The sequence below is a fragment of the Rhinatrema bivittatum genome, chromosome 5 (assembly GCF_901001135.1).
Source record: "Rhinatrema bivittatum chromosome 5, aRhiBiv1.1, whole genome shotgun sequence".
NCBI classification, from domain to species: Eukaryota; Metazoa; Chordata; class Amphibia; order Gymnophiona; family Rhinatrematidae; genus Rhinatrema; species Rhinatrema bivittatum.
Window position 1 is genome coordinate 316181417 of NC_042619.1, and position 27100 is coordinate 316208516.

Genomic DNA, 27100 nt, shown 5'->3' on the forward strand with positions numbered 1-27100 from the left:
ATTGGGCTATTTCACATCCAATTGGGCTATTTTTTTTTTCATGGTTGTGCGGGAAAAATATTACGGGAGTTTAGCTAGTTTTGGACTGGGCGACTGGATGGCTGAGTTACTATAGCAACCTGCGCCATTTTTCTTTATGTAAGGAAGTTCCTCCAAGCAAACACTCCGTGCCAGCAGTCGCAGAGTGATGACTCGGCCAATCAGTGAAGGCAAGAACAATCGAGCAGCAGACAGCGATAGACGCTGCCTCGAAGGCCCAGGGTCGCCAAATTGGACTACTTCACGCCCAATTGGACTACCTTTTTTTTCTCGATGTGCGGTAAAAATATGTTGAGCGGGTTGGGTTAGTTTGGGACTGTACAGCGAAATGCTAGCAGCCCTCTGTTTTGCTATCACCTTTTTCTTTGCCTGGGGCAGCTCAGGCAGCAGTCGCAGAGTGACAATTCATCGGCAGTGGCCAATCAGAGGTGAAGGAACAGCGGGGCAGATACAGAAAAGGAAAGTTGCTAGAGAGAAAGAAGGTGCAAGTAGTCGCACCGAGGGAGATTTGCTCACTCATAGATTTTGAGAGAACATAGCTTTCGGCTTTCACACCTGAATTTGCCGAATTATCCCTCTTTTCGCCCCGAAGCAACTGATTTCCCACTTTACTCTGCTGAAGTCTCCTAACCCAACTGCTACCTGGGGAGAATGAGACTGAGTTAAGAAGTGAGATTAAGAGAAGCATTTTTTTTTTGCCTGACAATTACCTTCCTGGGGCAGAGGGGAGCGAGAGTAGATGAAGGACAAGAGGGGCGCAGAAAAGGATTTTTTTTTTGGGGTGGGAGAGGATGTTGATCAGCATGAAAAGAGAGCAAAGTCAAAGAAGGTGGAGTGTGGGGATTCTGGTGCAGAGTCAAGGGTACAGTAAACCAGCACTTCTCAAAACTAGTCCTTGGGGCACACCTAGACAATCATGTTTTCAAGACATCTACAATGCATATGCATTAAATAGATTTGCATGCACTGCTTCCTTTATATGAAAATCTTTCTCATGCATTTTCATTGTGGAGATCCAGAAAATCTGACTGGTTAGGTGAGCCCTGAGAACTGGGTTGAGAAGCACTGTGATAAGCAGAGGAAACTGGTTAAAAAGACAGGAAAAAGAGAGTATGATTAAATGGTCTGTTTTCACAATGGGGGAAAAAAAGGTACAATGGGGAGTGCCTTAGGGATCTGTACCTAGACCAGTGCTTTTTAATATATTTATAAATTATCTAGAAAGAGGTAGGATAAGTGAGGTGATTAAATTTGCAGATGACACAAATTTATTAGAGTAGTTAAATCACAAGCATGATAAATTGCAGGAGGATTTTGTGAGACTGGAATTTTGGGTGTCCATATGGAAGATGAAATATAATGTGGACAAATGTAAAGCGATGCATATGGGGAAAATAACCCCTGTTGTAGCTACACAGAGTTAGGTTCTATTTTAGGAGTTATCACCCAGGAAAAACTCCTGGAATTATTAGGAAGGGAATGGCAAATAAAACAGAGGATGTCATAATGCTTCTGTATCACTCAATAGTTGGACCACACCTTGAATACTGTGTGCAATTCTGATTGCTGCATTTCAAAAAAATATAAAATTGTATTAGAGAAAGTATAGAGAAGGTCATGGAAAGGCTCTCATGAGGAAAGGCTAAAGGAGTTAGGGCTGTTCAGTTTGGAGATGAGATGGCTGAGGGAGGATATGATAGAGGTCTACAAAATAATGAAAGGACTTGAACTGGTAAATGTGGATCAGTTACTCTTTCGGATAATAAAAGGACCAGGGGGCACTTCATGAAGTTAGCAAGTAGCACATTTAAAACAAATTGGAGAAAATTATTTTTCACTCAGTGTAAAATTAAGCTCTGGAATTCATTACCAGAGGTTGTGGTTAAGGCATTTAGTATAGCTGGAATTTAAAAAAGGTTTGGAGAAGTTGCTGGAGAAGTCCATAAACTGTTATCAATAGTGAATAGCCACTGCTTGCTGCCAGCATTAGTAGAATGGAATCCATTCAATATCGGTGCACTACTGGATATAGACAGCTATCTTAAAGCTAGATGGATAATTTTATCTGGCTAACTTTAGGACAGCTATTTGGCATGACCAGAGTTAGCTGTATACGATTATATGGCTAACTCTGAATATCAAAGTCAGCTGGATAATTTAACTCCTTCCAGAAATTCCCCAAGAATGCCCACTAAGTTATCTAGCTAAAGTTTAGCAGGATATATTCAAATTCCCAAATATTCAAAAGCTGATCAATTTTTTCAGATAACTTATGAGATATCCGGCTAAATGCCTCTGCATGTGAACCTCAGTCTCTGTCTCAGGACTCAAAAAAAAAAGTGCCAAGCTCCCTCCAGCAATCTAAACTTTAAAAATTGACTTTGGTTTATTGGATAAATATGTCTATATTGTGCGTTTTTTATTGCTATGCCAACTAGATTCCCTTTTAGGGGCCTTTTGTCAGACATTTTTTGTTTTATATATTCCTATTTTCTGAATTTCTACAATTGTATAACACTTGCTATTGTAAACATTTTATAAATTAAATAAAAACCTGATACCCTCTCTCCCTTCCCAACCCAACCCATGATTGGAAGGAAGAGAAGCATACAGACTTCCTCAGCCCAGCACCCACTTGATCTTCCTATGTTCGCTCACCATTGCAGTTGGATTCATCAGACAATGTACCAACCACCATGCTGATGACGACTCTTCAGTCTTCTGCTGCGGCCACCCCATGCAGTTGCACAGTCTGCACACCAAATAGTGCTGGGCCTGGAGGGCAGTACAGGACGGGAGAGATGGGGAGGCTGTTGGGTACGTTGTGCAGGGGGGAAAATGATTGGGAAGGGATATTGGTAAAGTGTTATGTCAGGGATGCATAGTTCCTATTGTTATTTTTTTTTTTTTTTGCTTTCTCTCACCCCTGTCCTTTCTCTCAAACCTTAGGTAAAAAAATTAGTTTCTGTATTGGGATTCCCAATGGGACTGAGTAATACTGGAATGCACTTCTGTGTATATGGTGAGGGATGGGTGTCACAACAAATAAATATTATTTATGTAGTTACATATAAATGTGTTAATACATCAGAAATAAAATAATTGAAAAAAACATTTATATCAACTTTTTTTGGTCCTCTAATTGGGCTACATTTTTTCCCACTGTGCAGGAAAAATATTTTTGTGCAGGTTGAACTACTTTTGGACTGGGCAGCTGAGTGCTAGCAGCCCCGTGTGGTGTTGCATTTTTTTCTCTGCCTCGGGCAGCCCAGCCAGCAATCTCAGAGTGATGGAGCAAGTGGTTGCATAGAGGGAGAGCTCTTCCGACACACTACATTTCTGCTTTTAGCTCCACCGTACTGCTCTCAGCATTTGAGAAAACAGAGCTTTCTACTTTCAACACTGAACCTGCTGTTGCATCTGATCTCCCCACTTTATCCTGCCTTGTAACTCAGCTGCTGCCTAAAATGGAAGAAAGAGGTGAGATTAAGGGAAGAATAAATGTTTTTCTGCCGAATTGAAGATTAGCTTCCTGGGGGAAGAATGAAAGAGTAGCACTGTAAGATAGGTGGAGGACAAGAGAGGGAGAAAGGGGGTTGAGGGAAAAGAGAGGGTGTTGAATACCATAAAAAGAGGACAAAGACAGGGATAGAATACTATGGATTAGGGATGTGCAGAGGGACGCCAAAAGTTGCATTTGGGATTCGTATTCTTTTGGGGGGCAGATACGTTGCATTCGACAAGGGGGGGCCCCCCCCCCCGATACGTTTATGCGTTCATTCTTATTCGTTTCCCGGCTAAAATTGAATTAACTACAACCCCCCCCCCCCCAAGACTTACCAAAACTTCCTGGTGGTCCAGTGGAGGGTCCGGGAGCCATCTCCTGCACTCATGCCCTCGGCTGCTGGTATTCAAAATGGGGCCGATTCAGTAAAAACGTGGGAGAGCGGACGAAGGCCCGCTCTCCCGGCTCGCGCACCGGCCACTCGCCGGCGCGCGCGATTCAGTATGTAAATTAGGTGGTGCGGTAGAAACGGGCAAAAGGAGGCGCTAGGGACACTAGCGCGTCCCTAGCGCCTCCTTTTGACCCGGAGCAGCGGCTGTCAGTGGGTTTGACAGCCGACGCTTAATTTTGCCGGCGTCTGTTCTCGAGCCCTTTGACAGCCACGGGCTCGGAAACCGGACGCCAGCAAAATTGAGCGTCCGGTTTTCGGCCCGACAGCCGCCGGCCCAATTTAACTTTTTTTTTTTTTTTTTTTTACTTTTTACACCCTTCGGGACCTCCGACTTAATATCACTATGATATTAAGTCAGAGGGTGCACAGAAAAGCAGTTTTTACTGATTTTCTGGGCACTTTCCCGATGCCCGGAGAAATTAGCTCCTACCTTTTGGGTAGGCGCTAATTTCTGAAAGTAAAATGTGCAGCTTGGCTGCACATTTTACTTACTGTATCCCGCGGGAATACCTAATAGGACCATCAACATGCATTTGTATGTTGAGGGCGCTATTAGGTAACGCGCGTCCGAGGGCAGACTGAGCGCACTGTACTGTATTGGCCTGAATGTCACAGGGGCTAGCGGTGTCATTGGTCGGCCCCTGTGACATAGTGAGGTCAAAGGCTATCGGCGCCATTTTGAATACTGGCCTCCAAGGGCGTGAGTGCAGGAGATGGCTCCCGGACCCCACGCTGGACCTCCAGGGAGTTTTGGTAAGTCTTGGGGGGAGTCAGGAGAGTGGGGAGGTTTGTTTAAATTCACTCCTTTAGACGACCGAATAATTTGGCGAAGATTCGTTATATTTGTGGGGAATCGCAATACGTTTCGCTTCACCACGAATACAACGAATATGGCCCTATACGTTGCGGATTACCAATACGTTGGAAACGAATGCACACCCCTACTATGGATTCTGATACAGTGTCAAGGATAGAATAAGCAGAGGAAGGTAGGGGCAGAGGGGGAAGCAGGGCCACTGCTGGCTTTTTTGCTACCCTATTTGAGCATTACTGTCCTTCCACCCCCGCTCACCTGATTCAGTCTGTGTCCTGGGCCTTTTATTTATTTATTTTAAAACTCTGCTCCCTTTGGTGATCTAAACTTTACAAATTAGCTTGGATTTATTAGATAAGTATTTAGTATCTGTATTGTACTGTTTTCTTTGTATTGCTGTGTCAAATAGATCTCACTTTAGAGACCTTGCATCAGAATAAGCATTTTTCTTTGCATCTAGTCAGATGAATCCAGAACAAATGGGTTATGCCCCTCTGCCAGCAGATGGAGACAGAGCAAACTGACCTCACAGTATATATACTGCTGCAGGGACATCAGCCTGCAGATGGTGGATGTGCATCTCCCTACTGGGGATTGCTTCATTTTGAAAAAGGAGAAATAAGGAAAGTAAATTTGCCTCGCTCTCCTGTGGCGATACCAATTGGTCCCTCCCTGAGTTAATTCCTGAGGTGATTTCTGTGGTCTCTGACAAATACCTTGGTCCGTTAGCTGATTTTTCAGCTGGCATGGACTTGGCTGCTTGAACAGCTGAAAGGCAGAGGGTGCAGGAAGCCAATTGTGGCAGTAACAGCAGATGCCCTCTTCCCCACAGCCGGCGACCCACTCTGCATTCAGCCAGGTAAGGCTGTGCTCCGGTTAGTTTAAAAAAAAAAAAAAAGTTATAGAGAGACTTACAAGGAGGTTGTATGTTGTATAGGGCTTCCTCCTCCAGTCTCTGTGATTGGCGTGCCGGTCCAACGTTCGTCCCGCTCCATGGGAGGTTGAACAGCTTCTTTAGGCTAGGCCTCACTCCAAGGCTTTTCACTGCGTGCTGCATGGTAGGCCGCAACGGCTATTTGCATGCTTCCTCAGGCTGTCATCTACAGGATTGTCAGGCTGGCTTATGTGTCTAGCTGTGCATCCAGATTGTGCGCTCAGTTTTGGGCACATTGTCGGGCCTTGTAGTCTGTGCGCTCACGTTAAGCGCCGTTTGTACACAAGTAGTGTTATGTGCTCAAGCTCTTGTGTGCTTAATTTTTTTGGCCACCAAGGTATGCAAGCCTAGGCTTTGGCCACATAATTTTTGAGCACCCAGTTGAGCAGATAGATAGATAAAAAAAAAAAGTAAAACAGCTAGACATATGCCTCTGGTCACCGCTCAGCGCGCTGTCAGCCATTATGGCGCCTGGAGTGCCTGTTGATTTGTGCCAGTGCTGTTTGGAGGCTCAAGAGATATTGTCTTCCTCTGATTTCACTAAACCTGGTTCTTCCCAGCTGGATGTGGGTCTGGGTAAAGATGACTCAAGTGGGGTGCCTGATTTGTAACTCCCCTAACTGGTTCCTCAGCAGGGGAAGGTAGCTCAGTGAGTACTCCTCGATACCTGCTGCTCTGGATACTTCTACCTTTTCCTGGGTAGAATTTTTCCAGGAGTTGCAATCCTTTATTCAGGTACAGTCCTAAGCCCTGTCCAATGCTCCCAGAGCAGAGGCACAAGTGGGAACCTTGCCCGGACCTTCTATAAAACACAAGAGTACTCCCTGAGCAGCAGCAGAACTTCCGGATAAAGATCCGGAGGGCACGGATGACGCCGCTCCTGACTCTCTTGATGGTGAAATTCCCCCAGGATTAGAACCGTATAGAACTATGTTGTGGTTCTTTCATAGAGATGAACTGCCAGCTCTGATTTCCTAGACCTTGAAAATGCTTGCAGTTCCTGGGGCAGAATCAGTGTCTGACCCAAAGAAAAATCCCATTTTGGTTTCCTTGTGTAAAGCCTCTTGTTTTTTCCCCATGATGGAGGTCATTCTCCACGGGAGGTCAGTGGCATTAGCTTCCGGTAGTTTGCCGGCACCTTCCCTTCATTTTGGGCTCCTCTTCTGCGGCTCAGCTCGCAGTTGGGGAGGGGAATTTCCCACCTCCGTTGTCACCGCAGCAGCCAGCACTGCGGCCAAAATCTCCTGTGCTGCTCAATTCTAACGTGCAGGGAGATGTCGGGGGGACGGATTCTGATGATTCTTCCTCCTCCTTTTCATCAGAATTTATTTTATTGCTCCATAAGGCGTTTAAGGCCAGAAAAGCAAGTAAGAAGCAGTCTGCTATTAAGACTGTCTTTTTGTCTCCTTGTTCTAAGTCCATGAACCGGCCCTGGTCTGGGGGGCCCGCTAAAGCAAAGCACCCCTTACACACTATGGCACCACAGACCAACTCTGACACATCCTCGAACACGGCTGATCAGGATGGTCAGGGCCTACCAGCCCAGCCCCCAAGAGGAGTGGAGGGAGAGGGGGACCAGCAGCAGAGTGCTGGCCTGGGGTCCCATGTCATCGAGGGAAATGACCCTAAAGTGGTCCGCCTTTTCAGGAAGGAGGAACTCTAACAACTCATTCCTGCCATTTTAGGAGAATTAGGACTTGAGGACTGTGTTGTTGGGCCTGAGGGTGTCCTCCTACGTCCTTCCCTTTCCATTTCTCGGCCTCTGATCTGTTCTTCAGAGAATGGGACAGCCCAGATTTGGGGTTGAAGGTCACAAAGGCGATGGACAAGCTTTATCCTCTGCTGGAGGCGGCTTTGGAGATTCTTCGCGTTCCGAAGGTGGATGCAGCCATGGCGGCGCTCATGAAAAAGACTACTATCCCAGTTACGGGATCAACGGCACCTCAAGGATCTGCAGGATCGAAAGCTGGAGCTGGAGCTGCAGCTTAAGAAGATCTTTGAGGTCTCTGCGCTGGGAGTCCGAGCAGCGATTTGTAGCAATTTTGCTTTGAGAGCAGGACTGTGCTGGGTGCAACAGCTATAGGCCAACGAACTCTGTCTGAGGGAGAAGCTCTTCAGGCAGGGCGCCTCGAGGAGGCGGTGGTTTATAGTGCGGATGCCCTTTATGACCTTTTACAGACGTCTGGTTGGTCCATGGTCTCTGCTGGCTCAGCTCGTAGGTTATTGTGGTTACAAAACTGGTCTGCGGATGTTTCTTGTAAATCCCAGTCCTTGGGCGAGAATAAGGTTCATCGGCTACCTGAGGATAGACCAAGGTCGAGAGGATCTTTTTCTTCTATGTCCCGCTTTCGTGGGGGTAGAAGATCTAACGCCCACTTCTTCCTTTCGACAGAATGCTGGCAGACAGCAGTCATGGTCTCAGGCCTTTCGTGGGCGATGTTTCGGTAGACCCGGTAACTCCCAGTCTACCCAAGGCAGCCGGTCCATTCCTCGGTTCCAGTGTTAGGGGCAGACTGTCTGTTTTACAAGGAATGGACCAAAATCACATCGGACCAGTCTGTTCTGTGATAAAAGCACAGCTATGCTTTAGATTATGCATGCTGACCACGCCAACAGTTTCTGATCTCACCATGCGGGTATACCACAAAGCGTCGGGCGGTAAGGCAGACATTGCAGCGCCTTCTTGATCTCGGCGCCATTGTTCCAGTCCCTCCGTCAGCACAGAAAAGGGGGAGTTACTCCATTTACTTCATCGTGCCAAAAAAAGGAGGGGTCCTTCCGGCCCATCCTCAATTTAAAACATGTCAACAGATGTCTTCGAATACCCCGCTTCCGCATGGAGACGTTAAGGTCCCTCATTGCTTCAGTTCGACCGGGGGAGTTCCTAGTATCTCTGGATCTGACTGAGGGGTATTTGCACATCGGAATCCGGGCAGCACATCAGAGGTTCCTGAGGTTTTCTGTCCTGGGACAACACTACCTGTTTCAAGCTCTGCCCTTCGGCTTTGCTACAGCCCTCAGGACATTCACCAAGATAATGGTGGTGGTGACAGCGCAACTACGCAGAGAAGGATTGTTGGTGCACCCGTATTTGGACAATTGGCTAATTTGGGCAAAGTCGGAAACACTTTGCCAGGCAGCGATCCACCGTGTACTGCAATTATTGAAGGCACTCGGCTGGGTGGTCAATATGGCTAAAAGTCATCTAATCCCTTCCCAATCATTGGAATTTTGGGGAGCTTTGTTCGACAGCCGACAAGGGAGAGTTTTCCTGACATCTGACCGTATTGTCAAATTGCAAGGGCAGGTGAGAGTATTGCTATCCAAGCATCCTCCGAAGGTCTGGGATTACTTGCAGGTTCTGGGTTCCATGACTTCGACTCTGGAACTGGTTCCATGGGCCTTCGCTCACATGCAGACTTTGCAATCAGCATTGCTTTCCCGTTGGAATCCAGTTTCTGAATAATTCCATCGGCTCCTGCCACTGACTGAGTCTGCTCGGTCCAGTCTGGATTGGTGGCTGAGCTCGGACAGTTTGAGCTGTGGAGTTCTCTTGGTTGTACCCGACTGGACGGTGGTCACCACGGATGCCAGTCTTTCCAGTTGGGGAACAGTTTGTCTGAGGAAATCAGTGCAGGGGCAGTGGTCTCCAAAGGAGTCTCGATGGTCAATCAATCGTATGGAGACCAGAGCAGTACAGCTGGAGTTGCAGGCCTTCCTCCCACTGATCAAGGGGAAGTTGGTCAGGGTGCAGTCTGACAATGCGACCACGGTGGCTTACATCAATCGCCAGGGAGGAACCAAGAGCCAGCCGGTGGCAGCGGAGGCTCACCTATTAATCAGCTGGGTGGAGCAGAACCTGCATCCCACATAGCTGGGGTCGACAACGTTCACGCAGATTTTCTAAGTCGACATCGTTTCGATCCGGGAGAGTGGGAGTTGGCGGACAGAGCCTTTCAACTCATCTGCGACAGATGGGGCACACCTTGCATGGACCTGATGGCGACGTTCAAGAATGCCAAGGCTCCGCACTTCTATGCTCGCCGCAGAAACACGGGAAGATGCTCTAGTTCTTCCCTGGCCAGCGACTGTCCTGCTTTACGTCTTCCCTCCTTGGCCTCTAATTGGCAAAGTCCTCAGGTGGATAGAGAAACACCCATCAGAAGTGATCTTGGTGGCTCCCGAGTGGCCGCTTCGACCGTGGTTTGCGGATCTGGTCAATCTAGTGGTGGAGGGTCCCATGCGGTTCCCGTATCTTCTGAACCTTCTTCATCAGGGGCCCATATGTTTCGACCAGGTCAATCGCTGTCTAGTGGCATGGCTTTTGAGAGGCAGCATCTAAAGGGCAAAGGGTATTCTGATGCGGTGGTGACTACTCTTTTGAGATTGTGTAAACCTTCAACTTCCCTGTCTTATGTTCATGTCTGGAAGGTTGAGTCTTGGTACGTAGACCTGGAGATTGTGCCCACCCGGGCATCTGTATCTGATATCTCGTGTTTCCTTCATGCTGGATTAGCTAAGGGATTATCGTGTAGCTCCTTGAGGGTGCAGGTGGCAGCTCTTGGTTGTTTGCGCGGCACCATACACGGGGTGGCTTTGGTTATGCATGCTGATGGCTCTTGCTTCCTGGGGGGGGGGGGGGGGGAGGGGGCGAAGCATTTATGCCCTCCAGTGAGTCAGCCATGTCTGCCTGGAATCTAAACTTCTTTACGGCTTTGTGTGCAGTGCCCTTTGTGCCTTTGAAAAGGGCAATGTTGAAAGACCTCACATTGAAAGTGGTGTTTCTAGTAGCGATTTCCTCTGCTCATAGAGTGTCCAAACTTCAGGCATTGTCCTGCAAGGGGCCCTTCTTACGGATTTCAGATTCTGGTGTATCCTTGTGAACGGTTCCTTCCTTTCTTCCAAAAGTGGTTTCCTCTTTTCATTTGAATTAATCGGTGGAGCTGCCGTCCTTTTCCGATCTGGACAGGTCAGATCCTCTAAGGACTTAAGAAAATTGGATGTGTGCAGGGCTCTGCTGCGTTATCTGGAAGTTACCAACAATTTTCGGATCATCTCTTTGTACTCTGGAGCGGTCCGAAAAGAGGTAATATGGCGTCTAAGACCACGGTAGCCCGGTGGCTGAAGGAGGCGATAAATTCCGCGTATTTGCTACATGGTAGGCCCTTACCAGTAGGGCTTCGGGCGCATTCTACACGTTCTCAGGCGGCTTCCTGGGCGGAATGTCAACAGATTTCACTGCAGGAGATTTGCAGAGTGGCTACATGGAAACCCTTGCATACCTTTGCGAGGCATTACACAGACTGGATGTCCAGGCTCTAGATGCGGGAAATTTTGGAGAAGGTGTGCTGAGAGCGGGCCTCTCCGGATCCCATCCCAGGTAAGGAATGCTCTGGTACATCCCAGGAGTCTGGACTGATCTGGGTATGTACAGGGAAAAGAAAATTGGTTCTTACCTGATAATTTTTGTTCCTGTAGTACCACGGATCAGTCCAGAGTCCCACCTGTTTGACGCATAGAGGTAATGGAGAGTCCGCTCATTCAGCATTTGTTTATTTCTGGTCTGCAGATCAATCTTTTTTTACCCTGTTTCAGGGCTTGGTTCACAGTTAGGGTTAGTGATCCAGAATTTACGGTTCCTGTATATTTATTTATTTAATTTTATTTATTTAAAACTTTTCTATACCGTCGTTTAGTAGAGCATCATCACAACGGTTTACAGTTAGGCACAAATATGTTTGGTTTGATTTCTAAATTATCCAAAAGGTGCTAGCATTATACAGTTACATAGTTCAATAATATACTCTAAATGGGGAATGGGTGTGGTTACCATTTATGATTGTTAGCGTAATCATGATTATACTGTCTTTCAAATATAAATACTTAAATATGAGAAAAATAATTAAAAATAAGCAACTGCATTTTTACTGGTGACTTTCAGCTGTTTTTGTGTTGTTATTCAGCTACCTCACTGTGAAATGTTTTTTTTAAGAGCTATGTTTTTAAGCCTTTTTTGAAGAGCTTTAATTCTTTCATTAGTCTTAATTCCAGGGGTATTGTGTTCCATAATAAAGGTCCTGCCAATGATAGTGCTCTCTCTCTGACTTGGGTCAACTTTGCTGTTTTGACTGAGGGTTAGTAGAGCTCTATTGGCCGATCTGAGACTTCTTTGAGGGACATGTAATCGTAGTGCGGTGTTTAGCCAGTCAGTATGTTAGTCATTTATTAGTTTATGCACTGTGCATAGTGTTTTAAATTGTATTCTTTGTTCTTTTGGGAGCCAGTGTAAATCTGTAAGTGTCTGGGTGATATGATCTCTTCTGCCTTTACCAGTAAGTATTCTGGCAGCCGAGTTCTGTAGTATTTGCAATGGTCTGATAGTATATGGCAATCCTAGGAAAAGTGTGTTACAGTAGTCCGTGCTGGCAAATATTAAATGTTTGTAGTATTGTACAAAAGTGTTCCTGATTTAATAAAGGTTTTAGCCTTCTAAGGACGTTAGTTTGGCGTAGCCTTCTCTTGCTTTTATTGATATGTGTTGTTTAAGGCTCAGTTCTGTGTCTATAATTATAAAACCCATCCTCAAAAAACCGGACTTAGACACCACTGATCCAGCCAACTATCGCCCAGTGTCAAACCTCCCGTTCCTCTCCAAAATACTAGAAAAAATAATTAATAAACAAATTACAGAATACATAGAAGACCACAACATTCTCTCATCTTCACAGTTTGGTTTCCGTAAACACCATAGCACAGAAACCCTACTTATCTCCCTCTCGGAAACCATACTCAAAGCCATGGACAAAGGACAGCCCCACATACTCGCACTTCTAGATATATCGGCGGCATTCGACACAGTTAATCACAACATACTCATTAAACGCCTCAAGGAAATTGGCATCACAGACAACGCCCTTCTCTGGTTGCAGTCTTACCTACAGGACAGGAGCTATAGAGTAAAAATCGGCCGCAATGAATCCAAACCGGTCAAGCTATCACAAGGAGTTCCACAAGGCTCATCCCTATCATCAACCCTTTTTAATATATACCTCATACCCCTCTGCATACTGCTCTCCAACCTGGGCATCCAGCACTTCATATATGCAGACGACGTACAGATACTCATACCTATATCAGACTCTATCACTAACGCAATGAAGACTTGGAAATCTGCTTTGTCTGACATAAACAAATTACTCACTGACAACTTTCTGGCACTCAACACCAACAAAACCGAACTACTCATCCTCTCTCCCCCCAGCATTCCCACACTCAGCCTTTCTTCCCCCTCGCCACCAGGCTGCCCCCCCACCCAATTCATCCGCAGCCTAGGCATATGGATAGACAACCACTTTAACCTCAAAAAATTCATTTCTAACACCATAAAGAGCGGATTCTTCAAACTCCACACCTTGAAGAGAATCAAACCACTCCTACACACTTCTGACTTCCGAACAGTACTGCAGGCCATGATCCTATCCAAACTGGACTACTGCAACGCTATCCTACTAGGCCTCCCAAAAAATACCCTTCAACCGTTACAGCTCCTACAGAATGCTGCCGCCCGCATTCTCACAAATACTCACCGTCACGAACACATCACCCCAGTTCTTCAATCCCTACACTGGCTCCCAGTAAACTCCAGGATAATCTATAAATCCCTCACCCTCATACACAAAGCCATTCACAACCAAAACATGCACTGGTTCCCTGAACATCTCCACATCCACAACACAACCAGACCAACTAGAAAACAGCACCAAGCCAAACTCCTGACACCCTCCCCCAAAGTCAAACATGCCACGATCAGAGAAAGATCATTCATTATAGCAGGCACGTCCCACTGGAACAAAATGCCACCCCATCTACGCCAGGAACCCTGCCATAAAAAATTCAAACAGAATCTGAAAACCTGGCTCTTCAAACTAGCATACCCCGACTAACCAACCACGCCCAAATCTACATACCCGACCCTCACGCCCCTCCCGTCTGACACGCCTCTACTGAACTTAACAACCATGACCCCCCCTCATCCCCGCCCCCTCCCACATCCCTGTCCCCCTTCCTCCCACCCCCCTCCTCCTCTTCCCATTTCAACAGCCCCATCCTCCTCCTCCCATTTCAACAGCCCCATCCTCCTCCTACCCCTCCATATCCGCCCTCTTACCTGTCACTTTGTGAATAGTTAAAGAACCTATTTTTCTTCTACCCTCCTAAGAATTACCTCCCCTTACCCGCCCATATTCCAATCACCTTTTCTCTTCTACTCTCCTTATTAGTTTCACGTAACACCTGATAAACCACCTATCCCAAGTTGAACAGTTGTCATAATGTTTATCTATTCTAATCTATAGTAAAGCTAAATAATGTTTATCTATGCTTATCTATTCCAAATTATTGTAAAGCCTGTTGCTACGTTACGTTACAATGTGAACCGGGGTGATGTTTTTAACGTGCCCCGGTATATAAAAAATTCTTAAATAAAATAAAATAAAAAATATAATTACTCCTAGGCTTCTAGCTTTATCAGTTAGCTCAAAGCTAGAACCATTCTGGTTTGACACTGAGTAATACTGGCAGACTGTGGGTGGCACCTTGGTATATAAGGCAGAGTCTGTCAAAACTTTCTCTGTCTCCATCTGGTGGAGGGGAGGCAAAACCCAGGAGTCTGGACTGATCCGTGGTACTACAGGAACGAAAATTATCAGGTAAGAACCAATTTTCTTTTAAACCATGTCTTTCTATATTGTTGTGTTATTTTATTCTTTATAATACTCTCCACTATTTTTCCTAGCATTGAAGACAGGCTCACCGGTCTATAGTGTCCTAGATTACCCCTGGAGCCCTTTCAGATATAATGGACAATTTTAATGATAGGTTATACATTTTTACTAATAGATCTGAAATTTCATTTTTTAGTTATTTCAGAACCCTGGGGTGTATACCTTCCAGTCCAGGTGATTTGCTACTCTTTAGTTTGTCAATCTGGCCTACTACATCATCCAGGTTCACTATTGCTGTGGCCACACCACCATTCACTCTCTCACCAAATCTTGCTTTCTAAAATAGCTTCCTCTCTAGCTGGTTCCTGAAGCAATTGTTCCATGAAGCAGTCATTTATTCCTTCCAGGAACTTTACATCTCTAGCATGTTCTGGAAATACATTTATCCAGTCAGTATTGGGGTAATTGAAATCTCCCAGTAGTGTACTGCCAAATTGCTTAGTTTTCCTGATCTCTTTGCATTTCATCATCAGTCTTATCATTTTGGGCAGGTGAACAGTAGTATACTCCTATCACTATTCTCTTACCTAACCCACACGGGATTTCTACCCCTAAAGATTCTACTGTGCATCTAGTCTTTTGTATGATTTTTAGCTATACGCTCCTGGACATAAAGCGCCACCCCCCCTACCAAGTTGATCCTCTCTACCATTGTGATATAATTTGTATCCTGGTGAAGCAATGACCCATTGATTATCCTACTTCCACCAGGTGTCTGAGATGCCAATTATGTTTCTCATCATTCACTACTATACTTTCCCCTCTTACTTCTTAGACTTCTAGCATTGACAGACAGATATTTCAAAGTGTATTAACAACCCGTTTTTCAGTTGATATGGATAATTTGGAATCCTTTAGCTCAGGTGATTCTTTACTTATAGGCACGTGGGCTACTTTTGCTTTTATTGGAACCTCTGTTAGGATGCTCTCCTGTTTCATTAGTATCCTTTGAAGATACTTACCTACGAAACATGCACTATTGACTGACTCTCAGCTTTCCCTCTTGTTCATTTAAAAGCTGCTCTATCTTCTTTTTAAAAAAGTTAGTGCTAGCAGCCTGGTTATACTCTGGTTAAGGTTAAAAAAAAAAAAAAAAAAAAGACTCCCCCCTTCCCCAAGAGGTTGCCCAGTTCCTTACAAAACTGAATCCCTCTTCTCTACACCATCATCTCATCCATGTAATGAGACTCTGGAGCTCTGCCTGCCTCTCTATAGACCTGCACGTGGAACAGGGCACATTTCAGAAAATGCAACCTTGGAGGTTCTGGATGTCAGCTTTCTACCCAAAATCCTAAATTAGCATCCAGGACCTCCCTCCCTCATTTTATCTCGTTGGTACCCACATGAACCACGACAGCTGGCTCCTCCCTAGCACTGTCTAAAATTCTATCTAGGGGATACGTGAGGTCCGCCACCTTTACACCAGGCAGGCAAGTTACCAGGCAGTCCTCACATTCACCAGCCACCCAGCTATCTACATTTCTAATAATAAAATCACCAACTATGATGGCCAACCTACCCTTCCCTCCTGGGAGATTCGTCCTTACTACAGGATCACCTCCTGCTACACCAGCATGATGCTCTCTGACCAGGAGACGTTCCTGATCCAAGGCAGCATAAGGGCTACCAGATTGGAGTTGGGGCTGAATGGACCAATTTGTATTTATCTGCCTTCATCTTTATTACTAGGAGTTCCTCATCAGTTTATTTATTTATAGAACAATTATACACCCTTTCAAAAAAAAAACCTAGAGCGCTTTATAGACAAAATATAAAACAAGCAAAAAATAGAATTACAAACTAATTATTGCATCAAATTTAAAACATACAAAATATTCAAATAAGTTACATATTAAAATTACTAAATAAGCCATCATGCCAGCCTGTTGTACTTTAAATGACGATATCAAAAATACTGGTACATCAGGTATGTCTTAAATCAAAGGTTATTTTAGCCAAATATATGTAGGCCCCTTACTTCGAGGGTCTGTATTGTGTAACAGACTCTACTATTGGGCAGGGTCACCTTACTTTAATTTTAATATTCCCTCATCCGTCCTGTCCTTTTTTAGTATAATTTTTTCTTTATAATAAAATCAAATCAATAATTGACTGTCAAACAATCTTCATAAATCAGTAATTGACTGTCAAGCGATCTTCATAAATCCACATAAAAGATACAAATACTCATCTACTCCAGTTTCTGGTAGTTCACCCGTCTGGTTGGATACCCCCTGAAGAAGGACGACGAGGTCCGAAACACAGCTGTGTCGGGTTAACAACCAGACGGGTGAACTACCAGAAACTGGAGTAGATGAGTATTTGTATCTTTTATGTGGATTTATGAAGATCGCTTGACAGTCAATTACTGATTTATGAAGATTGTTTGACAGTCAATTATTGATTTGATTTTATTATAAAGAAAAAATTATACTAAAAAAGGATAGGACGGATGAGGGAATATTAAAATTAAAGTAAGGTGACCCTGCACAATAGTAGAGTCTGTTACACAATACAGACCCTCGAAGTAAGGGGCCTACATATATTTGGCTAAAATAACCTTTGATTTAAGACATACCTGATGTACCAGTATTTTTGATATCGTTGTTTGACAGTTCGGTACACTGGAATACAGTGGTTTTGGGTAAATAGGTTGTGATTGATATTGTACTTTAAATGACCACAGAGTTTAAAAACCATAAGATAACATATTTATTGGAAGGATTTAAATATACAGCTCCCATATAAACCAGACTGATCTATGGATTTCAAGGACCAAATTCGAGTAACTGTTATAGTGTATTTTAATGGAATTTATTTTATTTATTTTTTTTTATCAAGATTGCAAGTGCAACCTCACTTTTCAGGGAATTTGCTTATACTAAAGAAAAACTTGAAAAAATAGGAGGGTAATTTTGTAAAGGCATTTCTGCAGGAAAACAAAGTATTTTACCCACAGAATGGTCTTTTTAAAAACTATTTGCCCGAATATCCTGATCATGCATAAGTTTACCTGGGCTACGCAGAGGCATTCCTTGAGCCAGAATTGAGGAGAGGTTTGCACCAACATGCATAATTTTGCAGTTTCAAAGTATGTGTGCAAATTTTCCCCAAATATTTTTTCATGAACATAAGAGCAGGTCCGAAAATGTTTAAAACAGACTTGTGCGCATTAAGTCCACTTGGAAAATTGGTGTAACCTGCACTCGTATTTGCCACCTAATTCAGAAAGGTGGCAAATACGAGAAAATGACCCCCTGAATGTGCTAATGCACCTGTACACACTGCATAATCAGACATCATATCAAGTTAATCTTTTGCAGTTAGAGCATGTGGATGATTTTTAGTCATTTATTGCAAGCAAGACAACCAACAGAGCAGTAAACCAAAACAATGCAATAATGGGAATAACCAAAATCAGTACAGTACAATCCAGCTTAAATCAGAAACATCTAATATAAAAATAGGGTTCCATAAGTTTGTTCATTTGTATGTGTTTAAATAAAAGTCTGAAATAGATGTTGGCAAGATTATCTCATGACTCTCAGCCTTCACTGTTAGCAATATTGAACATGCGTAGTGAGTTACAAAGGTTAAAGCAGAACTACATAATAATTTAAAATTTCAAAAACAGTAAGTGCAACTTTTCAAAAGAATAAAAATATTGATCCATGATTTTTTGTAGGAAGACTGCATTAAAATATACAAAAAAAAGGCATTTTATGCCCAAACAAATATTCATACTGAGGAAGCAGAGATGTGAAATGGCAGAGCAGGAGACGAGTTCAAAATTCTCCCATGTTCACAATCCGCTGAAGTGCTTCTTTATAAATCAGTGAAGAAATCTGGCAGGAAATATCCCCTTCCCCCACCACACTCCCACCAACCCTATAATATGAAGTGCTTGAAGAAACTACCTTCTCTGTTTAGAGCCTGCTAAATTCTCTCTCTCTCTGTTTCACCACTGGGGAAATTTTGACTTTCTAAGTTCCTTGGAAGCTCCATATGCTTCTATTCAAAGATGCTTACAATGCTTGTTCATCATTTTGTCCACCTGTTCTGACATCTCCACAGGAAAAAGGTTTGCTGAAGGCTCAGTGCATGTGCAAATTGTAACACTAGACAGAATTATGTTGCATAATTCCATGGTAAATTATATAGGAAGATCTCCAGTTAGGTTCCCTTTCTATGTACAGCTGCTTCTTGGGCTGTCCAACCTTTCTATGTACAGCTGCTTCTTGGGCTGTCTAATGAAATAAAGCAAGTTTGCTTACCATAAACAGTGCCCTCTGTAGACAGCAGGATGAATTAGCTATGATACGACATCATCAGATGGTGAACAGACCCTTCTTTCTTAGCTTATAGAGCTTTTCCTACTTGTGAATGTGCAGGAGTTTCCATGTGGCTTTGCCTCATGAGCCTGAGTTGATTTTAGAGCTCACTTTAGCTAGACAATTCTGCAGGGGGAAGATATTAAACATGGCTAATTCATCCTGCTGTCTGCAGAGAACAATGATAAGCAAACTTGCTTCTTTCCCATCGACAAGCACGGCTGAATTACCCATGACACATGGGGAGTCCCAAGCTGAGGGATTTACTGAAAACGCAATATGGACCCCATCATGGAGACTCGACTACTAGGTGAACAGGATATGCAAAACGGCTTGGCCAAATTTACTGTCATTTCTTGATAGGTTATCTAGACAGTGATGGGACGTGAAGGTGTGTACAGATGGCCAAGTTGCAGCTGTGGAGATGTCCTTGATAGGTACCGCTTGCAGATGAGCCACTGAAGCAACCATGGCCATCATTTAATGAGTCTTAACAAAATATGTAATCTGGAGGCCAGTGCGTGCATAAAAGATTGCAGGATACAGTCTCCTAGCTAATTGGGCAGATGATTAGGATCCTAAGAGATGAATAGTAGACCCCAGATGATGTGAGTTCTGTCACTAGTAAGCCAAGGCTCTCTTACAGTCCAGTGGACAAAGGACTTTTTTTTTACTTTCAAGTGCATTTGGCCTTGGAAATAACATGTATAGCACAATGGCCTGATTTATATGAAAAGATGGACACCACTTTTGTTAGAAACTGAGTGGATGCGGAGCCCGCCCCCCCCCATCCATTGAAGAACTACACATATGGCGAGTAATATGAACCCAGATACACTAACTACATTCTCTGGCAACAAATTCCAGAGCTTTATTATGCATTGAGTGAAAAATAATTTTCTCCGATTAGTCTTAATTGTGCTACTTGCTAACTTCATGGAATGCCCCCTAGTCCTATTATTCGAAAGTGTAAATAACAGAGTCACATCTACTCGTTCAAGACCTCTCATGATCTTAAAGACCTCTATCATATAGGCACTCAGTCATGCTGAACGCCTTATTTACTGTTCAAATGGTATGGCATATACATTCTTTTGTGACTAGGTGCAGCTATGGCCCCTATGCTGTGTTGCCCCTAACTGAGCCAACCAATGGCTTCAGTTTCTGCAAGCAATTATAAGTACTTCACTCTATATTAAGCACTGGACCACCTTTTTCTCAAAGTTGTCCAGCAGCCTGCAATCTTTCCTTTATGTAGTGTTTGAAAATAACCTTGTTTTTTTCACTTGCTTTAGTGCAGATTCCACGACAACTAATTGGTGGAACAGCTGCACCACCCCAAATCCCAGGGTTTTCTGGATTATATATTTTAGATCTAATTTCATGGCTACTGGAGCACACATATCCTTGTCTAAATCTTGAAGGACCAAATGAATCAGAATGTTGGTCAGCTCTGCTGGGGTGTCTAGGATATGGAAAAGGCCAAAAAAAACTTCTGAGCAAGGGTCTTTCTCCTTATGAACTTTAACTCCAAATAGCTTACCCAACTTATTTAGAAAAATAGAAGAAATCCTTGAGTGATGTGTGTTCCAGAGGCTCGAGGGGATGGAGTTTGGAAAGAATTCCCATCAAACCTTCTTCTGACCCAAGAGAAGGGACCCCCCAATGATGATGTAGGTGACAAGCAGGGACCACATTAGCTTTGGAGAGGAGTATTGCTGGGTACATCTTTCAACTGGCTAGTCCCTGCTATGAGAGAGTAGCGGAGTCAGATCCCCTCATGGGGGTTCTGATGGGGTGGCCCCAGGTTTGGTGCCAAGAGGCTCCCTTCTGAGGCAGCAAATCTGATAACCTGGAAAGGAGAGGGTGAAGAGTGTCCTCCTTGTTCTTAGCCACCAGGAAGGCAAAGAAAATCTTCACCAAGGTCTGTTGTGTCCTTGGGCCAGGTGTTGTCAATGGCACCAGACTCTGTGGTATTTCGCTGGTGCGAATGTCTCAGAGGAGTGGCACTATATCTTCTTAAGTTGCCTCAAGCCCGTGGAGTCCACAAAGTTGCTTGCAGACGCTCAAGAATTGAGTTTTCAGATTTTGCTCAACACCAACAAGGTGAAAGAGTCCATGGCCTGCTCCAAAGATGGGTGTGAAGGTCTGCATGAGGAGCTCCTGCTCAGAACTCAAGGAACTAAAGAGGTTCTGCTCTGGAAGAAGGAACAGCTGCAGCTTTTCAAAGACTTACACAGCAACTTCATCGTCCAGGCTCTGGCTGAGTCTGCAGTGACATCTAGCCACAATGGTAGAAGATAGGTGCATCATGGTCAGGCCAGAGACATCGGTAACAAAATCAACGATAGACATCTTCTTACCATACACGCAGTCCTTAAAGTCACAGACTGTGGCCTTCTTGGAACTTGATGAAGATGAAAAAAAAAAAAAAAAAAGAGCTCAGGAAGCAACTCTTCACTATACTCAGCAGGGCAAAAGCTCTAGGAGCTAAAAAGTGAAAGGACTGTTCAGCACCATTAAATGATGTCACTCTTGTCATGGCTAATGCAGCCATGTTTTTCAACAGAGAAACATTTTTCAAGAGAATGACTAGAATTTGAAGAATTGCCTCCATGATGTATTTGTTCACACCAGGCATTTCCTTACTGCGCTCCCACCCTTACCACTGGTCTTATTTACTCAAGGTATATGCCCTAAGAAATAAATTGAAAAAACCCCAATAGTACAGAGGTATCTTTTTTTTATAATTTTGCTAGAATATATTGGGCCATATTTAAAACAGGTTTCTCCTCATTCCAGGTGAATGGGATAAACATTCCATTATGTAAAGCCCATTGTGTGGGTTTTCATATTTTTTTTTTCGCTGTTGTAAAATTCTCTAAATAGCCAAAACCAATTTCAACTTAAATGTTGGCGTTTTCTATGATGATCAATGGCATAGCCAGAGATCCTGACTTCATGCAGTGTATCTCAATGCTAGTGCTTTGTCTCCATTACATCTGGTTTTCAGAATAGCAAAAATGAAGTATTTGCATACGTAGATCAAATATATGCAAAATCTCTTTGATGTATACCCTTAAAACCAGATATGTTTTATTTCTTTTGGGTTTGGAGAGGAGGTGCTGGAAGGGGAGTAATGTTAATGACAGAATTCCTTTGTATTTCTAGACCGCCTTGCTTAAGTTTAGTTCAAGGCATTTTTAGAACATTTTTCTTTCAGGTGCAAGTCATTCCTGCTCCAAACAGCTTACAATCTAAGGGCCTCATTTTCAAAAGTATTTACATGCTTAAAACTGGGTTTTACAAGTATAAATGCACCCTACCTATGAAAGTGGGCTTTAGAAAATTGCTACAGCATATGCCATTGAATTGTCAATAGGTTTTACCCATGTTAAGTGCACTTACCATGGATAGATAGCAATTTTGAAAAGCCACGATAGAATGTTACATGCTTAACTCCTTTGAAAATTCACCTGTAAGGGTAATGAGGCAGCAGGAAATATTGTGATCTTTAGCAAGTCACTTTAAGTATCAGAGGGAAAAGTGGAATTTGAACATTGCTTTCCTTGGTTCACAGCCCATTGCTCTGACCACTAGGCCACTCCTCCTTAGCACATGTAGTGAATCTGGCCAAGCCACAACTGAGTACCACCGAGTTAGAGGATGTGTGTTCTTACCAGAATGTTTGAAATATTTTCCCCCATTATATTTCAGAGAGAACACACACAAAAATACTCTCTGGTGCAATCTGAAAATCCTTGTTGCAATTCTTAAATCCCTTTCAATATAAGTAATTGCAAAGAAATGACTACATTATTACAAGGACAAGTAGTAATGCATTGCACGTGTTATTTCCTATGAGTTTAACACAATGCAGGTTTTCCCTTTGCCTCTTTTGGCATGTCCAAAGATTTTGAGACAGATGATATGGGAGTGGGCCTGTGCCTGGCTATAGTATACAACAATGTTCCTATTAATTACATAAACACAGTGACCTTGGCCACCTGAAAAAATGACTTAAGTATCAGTGCTCTCAGTAATAAACCAATACTGTTCTGAAGCTATAATACAAACATTCTTTTTCACCTGAGCAGCTTAGTTCAAATTTGTTCAAAAGCTTGTCTTCTCGTACCATTGAAGAAGTTTATGTCTCTTATCAAAATTAAACTTGTGCAACCCTAGTCTGGCACATCAGGGTAACTCGTTCAAGACATTTTCAAAATGTATATACTAGGAAAATAAATCTTCTATGAAGCATTTTCTTAATTACTACTCTTCAACATCTTAGTGAACAAGCTCACCAGATGACAAGAGTAAAGGTCACAGTGCTAGTTTCAGAATTCCCATCCTTTTACACTGCATTATTGGATTATTACCCTAGTTGAACTATAAACCTGCAGAAGATAGGCATCTACTAACGGAAGTTCAAGAAACTCTGTCTTGTAAGTGATCACAAGCATTCTTTCAGAATATATGGCTGTAGCATCAAATGATGTCAAGTGAGACCAAATGTATAGTGGCTATATAAAACCTACCCTCCCTTCCAAAATGCCGACTTTGTTGTTGCCTTGGAAGTAAAATGCATTAGTGTTGTTCCATAAAGCCAGACATCCTACTGCACAAGGGCCAATTGAAAAATGTATTCTAGAATTCCTTAGAAAATGAAATAGAAACAAGCCTTAGAATGGCTTGCTGGATAAGTGTCCACTCCCCTTGTACTTCTGTAGCAATTCTAAATACTTATATAGCTCCAGTGTAACCAATCGCCTTCAAAAGCGCACACACCAAATGAATCGCCTCCCATCTATGTAAAACTGTACTGATTCATATGATGATAGGATACATTCTGCAGTTCCTTTTGGTTCTCTTTGCTGCGCAGTGCACTTCAAAGCAAAGACCAACCATGAGCACCAAGGAGCTGTCAAAAGAATTCTGGTACAAGGTTGTGGAAAGAGACAGATCTGGGGATGGATATAAATTAATTGCAAAGTCCTATTCCTCAGCGCACCATCAAGACAATTAAGAAACGGAAGATGTATAATGCTATCAAGACCCTGCCTAGATCAGGCCATCTCTCCAAACTGGATGACTGAAGGAGGAGACCTATCAAGGAAGTAACCTCGAGGCCAATGGCAACTTTGAAAGAACTATAGGATTTCACAACCAAGACTGGTCAAAGTGTGCAAGTAACGATATCCCAAGCACTCAACAAATCTGTCCTATATGGTAGGTGGCAAGGGAGCCCACTTTGAATCTCATTTGAAGTATGCAAAGGAACACCCGGAGGATAATGTAGCCATGTGACAAAAAATTTGGAGGCTCTACAAAACTAAAATAGAACTTTTTCGACTGACTACAAAGCATTACATTTGTAAACCTAACAGCAAATTACCAGAGAATATTATCTCCATGGTGAAGCATAGTGGTAGTACACTCATATTATGGGAATGTTTCTCATTGGGAGGGAGTGGGACATCTGTCGGGAGAGAAGGGACAATGAATTGAGAAAAGTACAGAAGAGTCCTTGAAGAAAACCTCCCATCCTCTGCAAGAAAGCTGAAATTGGAAGAGAAGTTCATCTTTCAGCATGAAAAACAACCCCAAGCACACAGCAATAGGTACACTGGAGTAGCTAAGGGGTAGATTTTCAAAGGGATATGCGCGTACCCCCTGAAAACCTACCCCGTACCCCCCTGCGCACGCAGAGCCTATTTTGCATAGGCTCGGCGGCGCGCACAAGCCCCGGGACCTGCGTAAGTCCCGGGGCTTGCATGGAGAGATGTGCTGGGAGTGACGCGGCGTTTCGGAGGCGTGTCCAGGGGTGTGGTTCAGGCCCGGGGGCGTGATAGCGGCCCCTGGACCGGAAAATGGAGCGCGGCAGACGGCCCAGCGCACACAAAGTTATGCCTGCTTCCAGCAGGCGTAACTTTCGTGATAGAGGTAGGGGGGTGAGCAAATGAAAGTTCCCTCCAAGGCCGCTCCAATTTCGGAGCAGCCTCGGAGGGAACGGAGGCAGGATGTGCGGCTCGGCGCGCGCAGGCTGCCGATTTTGGGCAGCCTTGCACGCACCGACCCCGGCTTTTAATGGATACGCGCGTATCTATTGAAATCCCGCGTAGTCTTGTTCGCGCCTGGTGCGCGAACAAAAGTACGGGTGTGCGCAGATTTATAAAATCTGCCCCTAAATGTCCTAGAGTGGCCCAGTCAGTGCTCTGATCTCAATCAAATCAAAAATCTGTGGCATGACTGGAAAACTGCTGTCCATTAATGTTCCCTAAGGAACCTGACGGATCTTGAACATTGCAAAGAATGGTCTAATACTGACAAATCTACCTGTGCAAAGGTGGTAGAGAACTATATCAACACTCATAGCTATAACTGCTGCCAAAGGTGCTCAAAGGAGTGGAGACTTAACAAGTTGTTGGTTCTCAGTTTTCTTTTTTTTTTTTTGGATTATGTATATACTTTTTCCCCCAAAACAACAATTTTGGTCTTGAAAGACATGGAGTACAGTGTACTGATGAGTGGAAAAAGAATACTAATTTAAATGCATGTGAGTCTGACACAGACACAACAAAATGTGAAAAATATTCAAGGGCGTAGACTTTTGATAGCCACTATATATTGACAGCAAGAACCACAGACTGTTTACAACAAATATTGTAGAGGATTAAACTGGCCAGCTTTTTCTGTTCCTATCTCAGTAGTCAATTGGGACCTTGCAGTTTTACCTATAAACCCCATCATAAATGGATTCACACATAGGGTGATGAAGACATCAGATTGGCTGTGTCCACTACATCTCTATTAGTAAATCCATTCAAGAGCATGGTATAAATGGAATACAACTGCAAAATTAAAAAAAAAAAAATATATATAAGATGCACCCACTTTGTTTTGTTTTTTTAATTGTCTAGTAATTTAAGATTCTGTCTGTCTTCTCTTTTTTTGCCAGTTGCAAAGTATGGGCGTGTCCAAGCTCCATTAGGACCGGTGGCATCAACTGCAATGTCAATGATGGAATCTGGAGTTATCCATCGTAGCAAGAGCAGGAAAAGGAAGCTGAAAACGGCAAACAGAGCAAAGATGCAGCCAGTGACGGCCCCACAATGCGCAGTCAGTCTCTCCAGTCTTTCGCACATGGGCAGCACAGTCTCACCTGCCACCCTGTCGTACACCTATAAGAGAGGAGCAGGTGTACAGCATATGAGTTTTACACACTGCATTATAAATACAGAATAAAACCTGTTCATTCAAAGTGGCAAAGGCAGAAGCATAAAGTCAAATCTGTAGCACTTTTCAACACATCAGAAAAGCACTTATATCACCTGATGATAACTAAGAAAAAGGTGGCCCAATCAGGTTCAAACTTCATGGGAAGGCCTACCATGGTTCTGAAATTTACCCTTAACCATCTGTGATAACTCCCAGGCTTGCACTAAGCTTTCTTTTTCTATTGTATTTTAAGCCCTCTTGGGCTTGTTTCTTCCCCACCTCCTTTCCACACACACAATTTTGGGGTCTAATGAAATGGTGCCTGGTCCATGTTGTTTCTTCCTTTTGGTATTTAGATTTGTCTGTTTCTAGCCTGGTAGATTGAGGGGCTCTCTGCATTTCTTTTTGCAAGATTTTCTTGCAGTTTGTTATGGTGAAATAACGCCCCCCCCCCCCCAAAAAAAAAAAAATAAAGGATTAAAGTAAATCGATGGTCATCACATATTATACAAATCAAAAGCAAGGGAACTGGGCCAAATGAATAGCACAGTAATGGGTGGTGGCTTTGCTTTTAATTCATTTTGGTGGTGTTCTCTATTGTTCTGTTTTAAGATAATTGTGTGTTTGCCTTGTAACCCTCCCCTATATGGGGTACAGGCTAGAAATCCATAAATAAAAATTTAAAAAAAAAAATAGTTTTATACCTTTACTTCTCTGTGCTATGTTCAAAACAGTGAAAACGTTTTTTTTTTTTTAAAAGCTATAAAAACTCTTGACTACCTGGTTTTTATTTTATGAATAAGAAAGGTTTATTTACTCGAGTTATTGCCCACATCAGCACTGAGTAGCACAGTACAAAAGCCCATGCCTCAGCTCTTCTGCCAGTTTGGGTTAGTTAGCTAAAAGAAATCAATTAAACTTGGACTAAACTAGAGCAATTTTTATAAAATCTAAAGTTCACGAAAACTAAAGCCAGTTTTCTTTCTAATTTGCACAAGCATTCATGTTAGTAGAATAAGACTAGG

At 43.4% G+C, this 27100-nt stretch overlaps 1 protein-coding gene and 1 long non-coding RNA gene across 5 annotated transcripts in view; one reads left to right on the forward strand and one right to left on the reverse strand.

The window, feature by feature from the left end:
- The first annotated feature begins 219 nt into the window (after window positions 1-219).
- Window positions 220-26530, forward strand: LOC115092922. 3 transcript variants are annotated; one of them, XR_003857112.1, is made up of 4 exons: window positions 220-467; window positions 2706-2856; window positions 3210-3519; window positions 25816-26530. It is a non-coding gene; the product is annotated as an uncharacterized LOC115092922 (long non-coding RNA). The 3 variants fall into 3 exon arrangements; XR_003857113.1 differs by having other exon boundaries at window positions 3389-3519; XR_003857114.1 differs by having other exon boundaries at window positions 220-319.
- The window catches only part of PIGA (phosphatidylinositol glycan anchor biosynthesis class A), a 31096-nt gene continuing 29244 nt past the window's right edge, over window positions 25249-27100 (reverse strand). For both annotated transcript variants that reach the window (XM_029604349.1, XM_029604350.1), the window contains one exon: window positions 25249-26038. In XM_029604349.1, the coding sequence (XP_029460209.1) occupies window positions 25766-26038 (273 nt within the window). In that variant the 3' untranslated portion in view covers window positions 25249-25765. The remainder of the gene's footprint in view (window positions 26039-27100) is intronic.